We start from the raw sequence: 10,390 nt of genomic DNA on the forward strand, positions 1-10,390 counted from the left end.
GATACATACACCATCTTTCTGCGATAAACAAATATCACTGAGTCCACAGCAATAAAATGAGCAGCCGTATAAGGGTTCAAAGTTGTGTAAAACGTTCTGTGACAATGGAGCTTGCATTCTAGATGGGAAGCCAAAACAAAACAGCTGTGTCACAGGCCACAAACGAACACGAGTCTGAGTTACTTCCGAAGGGAAGTGAGGGACGCGTAGGAGGTGGGCATGAACTGCAGCGGAGACGCGGCGCAGCTCACCTTCACGCGCTCGTAGTAGCTCCCGGTGCGCAGCGGCGCAACGCCTTTGAACTCGGACTCACAGCTCTGCAGTCTCCGCAGCAGGTGGTCCGTGAGCCTGTTCACCACCTCCGCCGCCGCAGAGATTTCCTGGCGGCTCAGCCTCAACTTCTCCAGTACCGCTCGGGGCTTCCAGGCGCCGGGCGCCTCCTTCCCGCGCCCGAGACTGGGGACTGGGACCAGCGGGCCGGGGACCTCCGTGGGCCCGGGCTGGGGTCTCCGCTCCCGAGCGGAGCGCGCGGTGCCCTCGCGGCGAGATGCAGGCCTGGGAAGGGGCGGCGCCGGGGCCGCGGGAGGCATCACCCCTTCGGTCCGAGCCGCCGGACCCTCCGCCTGGTCCTCGGCGCGGGCAGCCCGCGCGCGTACCTGCCGCTTCTCCTGGGGGTCCGGGCCGCTCTTCTCTCTCCGGGATCCCGACGGCCTGGCGGGGCCGCACCTCCGCGCGCTGGGCCGGGCGGCCTCAGGGACGGCCGGGGACTCTCTAGGCTCGGTCCGGGCGCCCTTCACACGCGGCGCCGAGACCCTGGGGGCGGCGGCTTCCGCCTCCGAAGCTGCTCCCGTCGCCTTTCCGCGCCGCGAGGTCATGGCTGGCGCTCTCGGCTCCCCAGAGGGAGAAGACTCGGCTTCGGGAAAAGACCTTAGGAGGAGGGGCCAGCACTGGCGATTGGAAATGAAACTTAAACGTCTGGCGGGAACTCAGCAAACGCGGCGCGGAGGAAGAACCCAGGGCCAGGCGGTCACGGGGAGCCGCGCCCCCGCCGCGGAGGGGCGGGTCCACGGCGCTCCCGGAGTCGCGCACTTTCTCGCCTCCGCGTGGAGCGGTGCCGGCGGCTTGGGAACCGCGCCAAACCGAACGCAGGGCAGCGCAGAACACCTTCGCGAGCTTTGAAAGCGAGACGCATTTGCCGGCGTAGCGCCTACAAATATTTTGGAAAACTGTTAACACCTTCTCGCACATTGAAGTTGCCAGAGAAACTTTTTCAGTGTAAGTTTAAATGAAGCATTTTTTTTATTAAAGGGAAATAGAAAAAAAAATTTTTACTAGATGGAATGAGATGTGGATTGACTGTAATTGGAATAAATATTTCATACTATTTGACTTTGTAAAAGCACGCACAATCTTAAACTGTGAAGTTCCTATTGGTGAGTTTTAGCCCCTGGTTCTCAAAAGCCCATCAAAAAAATGGCACTTGGGGGTTTCCCTGGTGGCGCAGTGGTTGAGAATCTGCCTGCCGATGCAGGGAACGCGGGTTCGAGCCCTGGTCTGGGAGGATCCCACATGCCGCGGAGCAACTAGGCCCGTGAGCCACAACTACTGAGCCTGCGCGTCTGGAGCCTGTGCTCCGCAACAAGAGAGGCCGCGATAGTGAGAGGCCCGCGCACCGCGATGAGGAGTGGCCCCCGCTTGCCGCAACTAGAGAAAGCCCTCGCACAGAAGCGAAGACCCAACACAGCCAAAAATAAATAAATAAACTCCAATCTCTCTTAAAAAAAAAAAATGGCACTTGCATTTTAGATAATCCATACTGCTTTGGCGTTGTGATTCAAGAGTACCTCAATACAGGCTTTCAAGTATTGATATCTAAAGCCAAATCCTTTACAGAAATACGTATTTGACAGGAAGCCCCTAGGTTTAACGTGCCTGGTACTTTTCTTTTTAACCATCCTAACCATTTTTAAGTGTACAGTTCAGTGTGAAACCATCACCGCTATCCATCTCAGAACTCTTCATCTTGAAAAACAGAAACTCTACCCACTAAACCATAACACCCCATTCCCCCTGCTCTCTCCGACTTCTGGTAAGAACCCTTCTATTTTCTGTCTCTGAATTTGACACTCTGGGTACCTCATGTAAGTGGAATCATACAGTATTTGTCCTTTTGTGATGGGCTTATTCACTTAATATAAAGTCCTCAAGGTTTATCTATGTTGTAGCAGGTGTCAGCCTTCCTTTTTAAGGCTGAATAATTTCATTGTACGTATGTACCACGTTTTGTTTTCCATTCATCTGTCAATGGACAAAAATGCCTTGATTACTTTTTCAAAAGTTTTCTTTGAAACCAGTATTTTGATATGTCCTTCTCTTTGAACTGTGATGTAAGAGATGTTTTTCTTTTGTAAAATGGAAGGAGGACTACTGTGTAGTCAGACTTGTTCTCAAGCAGACCAATTTCAGGGGAGAGTTAAATGTAAGTTGAAATGTGGAAAGCCGTTTCCTTAAAACTGCAGGTGTACTTGGGCTGTCTTCCGGGATGTGCAAGAGTATGCCTGCTCCATACTGAAGACCTCTGCTCTATGGTTCTATTTTTGTTCTCCAGGGCCTCCATGCTTGTCATGGAATCCTGTAAATGCCTCTATAGCTGGCTTAATGCTGTCTTCCAGCTGTTTCCAAAGTCTTCTAAAGTGCACTGGTGTTAGCTTAACCAAGAACGTGCAAGCAGCAATCCACCAGACCAGAATCAAATACCTCTTCTGCTGACCCGTCAAAGGAGGAAAACTTGTTCCTTGCTCAATCTTGTAGCAGCAATCAGTGTCCAAATTATAGAAGGAATGACTTTTTAGTTGAATCTTGATAACGAGTTTGGCTTTTATCTAGTAGGGAAAAATAAGAGATTTGGGTATATATTTTAACTAGATGATTTTATATCTTACCCTTTATATCTCATGTTTGTCTCAGTAATTCACTTAGTCACTCAACAAATATTTGGCACAAATACTATGTGCCAAGCTCAGTTCTAGGCTCTTGGGATATACTGATAAACAAAGATCCTTGTCCTCCTGGAGCTTGCATTCTGGCAGGGAGAAACAGACAATAAACATAATACATATATAAATTATCCCATATAGTAAAAAAGGATGAGCTATATTGAAAAACGAAAAAATAGTGCAGGAATAATCAGGAATGAGGAATGGTACAATACTAAAATAGTGAGAGAATGACATTTGAGCAAAGATTTAAAGGAGGGGATTACCCAGGGGAAGAGTGTTCCAGAAGAAGGAAAAGTTAATGCAAAGGACCTAAAGTGGGACTATGCCTAGTTGTTGAAACAACAACCAGTGTGGCTGGAGCTTATGAACTTTGAGGTGATGTGTGGGTTATCAACTTACTGCCTCTCAGCTCCAAACACACCCTTCAATAAATGCTTTCTGATGAACAACAGAATTCCTTTAAGCATTTCTCTTTTAAAGTGCCCACTATGTTAACTTTTCTCAGTAGAAGTTGCTGGAGGAACATTGCAGGAGAAAGAGGTTTCCTGCAAACTCCAACATAACAGAGGGAGTGGAAGGGGATTGATGGGGTGAAGGTCAGACTTGTGGGTGTGAGAACATCTGGTAAAGCCTACACCAGCCACAGGCCCCGCAAAGTGATCCCTCTGGGACCTTGCAGCCTTGGCCTGGCCATAACCTATCTACAGCATACTAGGCAAGGGAACCAAGATTCCTGCCTGACCTGCATACAGGTGCCTGTGATCCACAGGGTCCCACACCAGGCATTTGATCCTCTGCAAGACCCCTATGTTATGTAGCCCATGCTCTCTAAAGGCCTCCTGCCCTTGAGATCTGAATCCCTTCTTAGTTTATTCTTCCTTGGGTACTCTCCCTCAGCCCTAGGGTACCATATATAGTTTCCTTTTATAGTTATATATATAGTTATTCTTTTATTATAGTTAATTATTATTATATTAAATATCTCCTGTTTAATCTACTGAGTGATTTCTATCTCCTGATTGGACCCAGACTGCTACAGAATTGGAACTGGGAGTGGTCCCAGGAGATAAAACCCTAAAGATGGGATTTGGGGATTGGTTTGGTTGTGCCCTTGGGCTAGAGTGCAGTGCTCAAGGAGGTAGAACCAGCAAAATAAACTGAGAAGGAGAAACCAGAAAAATAGGAGGAAAACCAGAAAATATTGATGTCTTGGAAGATAAGAAAGTGAATCAAGAAATGGCTGTGAACAAGACATGGAAGCAACCTAAATGTCCATCAACAGATGAATGGATAAAGAAGATGTGGTGTATATATACACAATGGAACATCGCTCAGCCATAAAAAAAAGAATGAAATATTGCCATTTGCAGTGACATGGATGGACCTAGAGATTATTGCACTAAGTGAAGTAAGTCAGACAAAGAAAGACAAATATTACATATCACTTATACGTAGAATCTAAAAAATAATACAAATGAATCTATTTACAAAACAGAAACAGATTTGCAGGCATAGAAAACAAACTTACGGTTACCAAAGGGGAAAGGGGGAGGGGAGGGATAAATTAGGAGTATGGGATTAACAGATACACACGGCTATGTACAGTCTAGATAAGCAACAAGGAGTTACTATATAACACAGGGAATGATACCTTGTGATAACCTATAATGGAAAGTAATCTGAAAATATATATATAAACGAATCACTTTGCCATACACCTGTAACTGACACAATATTGTAAATCAACTATACTTCAAAAAGAAAAAGAAATGGCTATAAGGAAGCACCATATGATCCAGCTATTCCACTTCTGGGTATTTACCTGAAGAATAGGAAAACACTAATTTGAAAAGGCATATGCACCCCTATGTTCATCACAGTATTATTTACAATAGCCAAGATATGGGGCTTCCCTGGTGGCGCAGTGGTTAAGAATCCACCTGCCAATGCAGGGCACAAGGGTTCGAGCCCTGGTCCAGGAAGATCCCATATGCTGCGGAGCAACTGGGCCTGTGCACCACAACAACTGAGCCCGCGCACCATAACTACCGAAGCCCACGCGCCTAGGGCGTGCTCCGCAACAAGAGAAGCCACCGCAACGAAAAGTAGTCCCCACTCGCTGCAACTAGAGGAAGCCTGCGCACAGCAACAAAGACCCAACACAGCCAAAAATAAAAACAAATAAATAAATTTATAAAAAAAAAATAGCCAAGATATGGAAACAACCTAAGTGCCCACTGACAGATGAATGAATAAACATGGGTCTATATGTACAATGGAATATTACTCAGCCATAAAAAGATGAAATCTCTCCATTTGCAGCAACAGCATTGAGGATATTATGCCAAGTGAGGTAAGTCAAACAGAGAAAGAAAAATAGCATGATTTTACTCATATGAGGAACTAAAAAAAAAAAAAGAATTAACAGAACCAAATACAGAGCACAGAGTATTGGTTACCAGAGGGAAAGGGGAGTGGGGGGAGGGTGAAAGGGGTAAAGGGGGTCAACTGTATGGTGACAGATGGAAACTAAACTTTAGGTGGTGAGCACCCTTCTGTAGTGTATACGGGAGGAGAAACATAACGTGGGACACGTGAAACATCTAATGTTATAAACCAGTGTTACCTCAAAAACCAAAAACAACAACCACCAAAAAAAAACACCAAACAGAAGAAGAAAGAAAAAAATGGCTCTTTAGAGAATGGACTTGAGGACACGGGGAGGGGGAAGGGTAAGCTGGGACGAAGTGAGAGAGTGGCATGGACATATATACACTACCAAATGTAAAATAGATAGCTAGTGGGAAGCAGCCGCATAGCACAGGGAGATCAGCTCGGTGCTTTGTGACCACCTAGAGGGGTGGGATAAGGAGGGTGGGAGCGAGACACAAAAGGGAGGAGATATGGGCATATATGGATACGTATAGCTGATTCACTTTGTTACACAGCAGAAACTAACACACCATTGTAAAGCAATTATACTCCAATAAAGATGCTAAAAAAAAAAAAAAGTGGCTGTGAAGGGAAAAAGCATTAACATACAAAATGTCCATCATCTTGCCTATGTGTAACTTCCTTTTGTGTTGAGTGACAATCTTCTCATTTGAAGCATGAGATACCATAAAGTTTGTGAGCAGATGAGGGTGCAGGGCAAGGGAAGAGGAAACATGTCTTCCAGGCTGAGTTAACAGCAAATGCAAAAGAAAAACGATTAAGGAAGGTATTTGGAGGCCAGATATTAAGGACTCTTCAATCATTTTTCTTTCCTTTTATGATAAATTACTTCAAGTCCATTTCATAGATCAATTCTTTTAAGAAGCAAGCATCTCCTATCATCTGCCATGGTGGACGGGATCATTCCCTCTGTAATTGCAGCTCACTGTGGCTGTATTATAGGATTTAATGCATTGCCTTATAACTGTGTGTGTGCCAGTCAGTAGTCTGGGAACTCTTTGAGGACAAGGCCTGAGATTTTTCATTTCTATAAATCCAACCTTTCTCCACAATGGAAGTAAAATTGATCAATTTATAATTGATCACCTTTTTCTTCTATTGCTTATACCCTGCCTAAATTGCCCATGAAACTATATGCCTCTCAAAAGCAGATATTTGATGTTCTACTTTTCAGATTACTCAATGGTAGACTTGAAACTAAGTATAGAGTAGAAGGAAATTCATTAACAATTAAATTATCTGTTTTTTAAAAATATTATTTGTAAGGCCAAAATGTTTTCTGGTAATGTATATGTTTATTCTTCTTATTATTAATTCTCTTTTCTATAATCATGGTAGTAAAAAGGCTTTTACGACCCAGGACCTTGACACTGTGTCTCAAGGTGTCCTGTAATTTTGCAAGATATCTCTTAACATAAAAATCAAGCCTGAGGTAAATATTAAGAATATGAAACAGTACAACTTAATGAGGATTCCCTTAACTCAGGACTTCCTCAGTGGTCCAGTGGTTAAGACTCCACGCTCCCAATGCAGTGGGCCGGGGTTCGATCCCTGGTCAGGGAACTAGATCCCACATGCTGCATCTAAGAGCCCGTGTGCTGCAGCTAAGACCTGGCGCAGCCAAATAAATAAATAAATATTTTAAAAAAGAAAAAAAAGGATTCCCTTAACTCAGGGGCCCCCAACCTCCGGGCCGTGGACCGGTACCGGTCTGTGGCCTGTTAGGAACGGGGCCGCACAGCAGGAGGTGAGCGGCGGGGGAGCGAGCAAAGCTTCATCTGCCGCTCCGCATGGCTCCCATTACCGCCTGAACTCAGCCCCCACCCGGCTCCGCGGAAAAATTCTTCCATGAAACTGGTCCCTGATGCCAGAAAGGTTGGGGACCGCTGCCTGAACTCATAAGAAGGGTGTGCAGTAAAGGATCAACTCTGCAGACTTCGGGTGTTCAAACTCTGCACATTCAAAAAAAAGGACTGGCCCCTAACAGGTTCGTGGGAGATAACTTTAAGCCCTTGGAATATTCTGCCTGATAAAAGTGTCTTTGTATATACCTGGGAGTTTGGACCGTGTTAGACAGTTTATACTAACATTGTGATCCATGCTGTATCAGTTCGACCTCTGGAGGGGCTGGAGACTAAGTAACTAGGTCAGTCATGCAGGCACAGAATCATGAGACTCCCAGTAAAAGCCCTAGATACCTAGGTGTAGGTTAGCTTCCCTGGTTGGCACTACTGTGTGTTGTTACACATCCTTGCTAGGAAAACTAAGTAACGTCTATATGACTCCATGGGAGAGACACCTGGAAGCCTGTGCCTGGGTCTCTCCTGGAGTCCACTCTATGTGCCTTTTGGCTTTACTGAATTTAATCTGCATGCTTTCACTGTGATAAACCATAACTATGAATATAACAGCTTTTCTGAGTTCTGTGAGTCCTTCTAACTTATCACGAAGCCTGAGCATGGTTCTGGGGACCCTCAACACAAAAGGTAACAGACTAACTTCAGCATAAAGAGCTTTATTTTCTTTTACAGCAGAAATCCAGTTAATCATATACCTATCCCTGCCTAAACATCTTATCTTTGGGTCTGTAATTAATATCTCTGTAGGAAAGAGAAGGGTCTGATTTAAATATACACCATGTGAAGGGAATAGTGAAATTGAAAATGTAGTCCTGTGATCCTCTAATCAAAGGCTCAAGCTATTGATTTTAAAATACTTATTAATAAAACAGTACATGGTGTAGCCTTTAAAAATGACATAAACCTGTATTTGTTAGCATAGAAAAATGTCCATGATAATCTATTATGTAAAAAGCAGATCACAACACAGTGTATATAGGTCATAGATAGTATGATCACATTTTCATTAAAAAATAATGAAAATATATTTATAATTAAAACTTAATTAAAATCCAATGCTGGCTACAGTGTGATGAAATAATCTTACACGGTTCGTACAACCTGATACAAAGTTTTTAGAAAGTTAATTTAGCAGTTATCAAAAATTTAAACATTGAAGAGTCTCGGTACTTCCCTGGTGGCACAGTGGTTAAGAATCCGCCTGGCAAGGCAGGGGACACGGGTTCGAGCCCTGGTCCGGGAAGATCCCACATGCCGCGGAGCAACTAAGCCCGTGAGCCACAACTACTGAGCCCGCGCGTCTGGAGCCCACCCGTGCGCCTAGAGACCGTGCCCTGCAGCAAGAGAAGCCACCGCAATCAGAAGCCCGCGCACCGCAATGAAGAGTAGCCCTCACTCGCCACAACTAGAGAAAGCCCGCACACAGCAACGAAGACCCAAGGCAGCCAAAAATAAAAATAAATAAATACATAAATAAATAAAGAGTTCCATACTTTTTAAAAGATATATGTACAAGGATGATCATAATATCAAAAAATTAGAAACGTGAACTAAGAATGCTGCCTGCCATATTGGTAAACAAAGGATGTTGCAGCCATCAAGCCCACATGCCCAGACAGTGAGCCCTGAGGGAACTCAGGATGGAAACCAGGAATGCCCACCATCTAGCAATCAACTGCTGCAGCCACCCATCCCCCAATGGTGCACCCTGAGGAGACTCAGGATGAGAAAACACAGGATACTGGCCCCAGATAGCTGAGGTGAATATCTAAGGAATGATTTCAGTGATCCAAGACTTTGCATCTTCCCATACATAGAAAAGCGCTAATTTTATTAACTTGAGATGTCTGGCTTTCTTTAATTAACAATAATCTTTTGATGTTCCAACTTGTACCCGCCCTTGGTTGCAAAAACTCCTGTATATCCTGGCCTCCCTCCTGCCCACCTCTATGGAGCAGTCTCTCAGAGTTATCTGAGATGCTGTCTCCCAGGCTTGAAGTCCTCAGAATGTCCGCTAAATAAAACATAACTCTCAGCTTTTGGATTGTGCATTTTTTTTTTCCGTCAACAGAAACAATCCAAATGCTCAGTAACTGGAGTTGATTAAATAAACTATGGTTCATATAAATAACTGACTATAATACTAAAAAGTGAGATAGATTCATATATACTGGCATAGAGATAGTAAAAAAATACATCGTTTAAAAAAGAGGCAAACTGAAAAACAATATAATCAGTATTATACATGCAAAATAATAGTAGCATTAGTATAAGTATGAAACAGTAGGAGTCATTAGCAACAAAATGCTGACAATTACTGTGGAGATGAGGGCCGGAAGGCCTGATGGATGTTACGGGTTCCTTAACTCTCAAAGTTTTGTATTTCTGTAAGCTTTAAATTGTGTATAAAGAATGCTTATTAGTAATGTAATAAGAAAAAAATTATGCATTCGATAGATGTTAATAATCAGAGCAATTAAACTGCCACATGGGTTGTTTCACTATCTAACCAGTCAAAAGTTTCCTCTATAAGAAAGGTGTTTGGCGGCTCCCCCATGCCTGCAAGGCCTCTGCTTACCCAGCTTCAAGACAGAGGAAAGAGCCCGGAGTCAGCAACAGAGACATCAATGGTTTAATGGATAGGGGGAACTTACCTGTCAGAATCAAGGTCCTAGAGTGACACCCCACTGTGTACTGCGGAGGGCGGGCAGGACACAGGGCAATCTTTGCTCCCAGGGGCAGAGGGAGGTTAGCAATTATAGGGGGAAGTAACTACAGGTCGACTCATTACCAGGGAAACCAGCAGAGGGGCACGCCCCCTCGCCAGCCATTTGCTATCACTAGCTAGGGCCTCGGGCAAGTATGTAAGAAGGTCAGTCCTGTGAGTCGGGTGTAGGTGAGGCAGGAACTGGTTAAGCAGGGGATGTATAGAGAGCAAGAGAACAGCTACCTCCAGCGGCCTAACCATACAGAAGGTTTTAAAAATATCAACTGCAAAAGGCTGGTGGACATTTAACCTTCAACCCTTCCATTCACCTAATTAGCCATCATGAATCTTTCATCCACAGATACATTTGA

At 44.4% G+C, this 10,390-nt stretch overlaps 2 protein-coding genes across 9 annotated transcripts in view; one reads left to right on the forward strand and one right to left on the reverse strand.

Annotated features, from left to right (window-relative positions):
* The window catches only part of CGAS (cyclic GMP-AMP synthase), a 71,672-nt gene extending 63,063 nt beyond the window's left edge, over positions 1-8,609 (reverse strand). For all 8 annotated transcript variants that reach the window (XR_014248289.1, XR_014248290.1, XR_014248291.1 and 5 more), the window contains exon 1: positions 252-8,609. Coding sequence is in view for 1 of the 8 variants with exons in the window: in XM_082405083.1 (XP_082261209.1) it covers positions 252-875 (624 nt within the window). In the remaining 7 variants the exon portion in view is untranslated. The remainder of the gene's footprint in view (positions 1-251) is intronic.
* Positions 1-10,390, forward strand: part of DDX43 (DEAD-box helicase 43) — a 128,723-nt gene that overhangs the window by 108,357 nt on the left and 9,976 nt on the right. The gene's annotated exons all lie outside the window — the stretch shown is intronic.

This window comes from Balaenoptera borealis (assembly GCF_965194805.1).
Source record: "Balaenoptera borealis genome assembly, chromosome: 9".
In the NCBI taxonomy this organism is placed as follows: domain Eukaryota; kingdom Metazoa; phylum Chordata; class Mammalia; order Artiodactyla; family Balaenopteridae; genus Balaenoptera; species Balaenoptera borealis.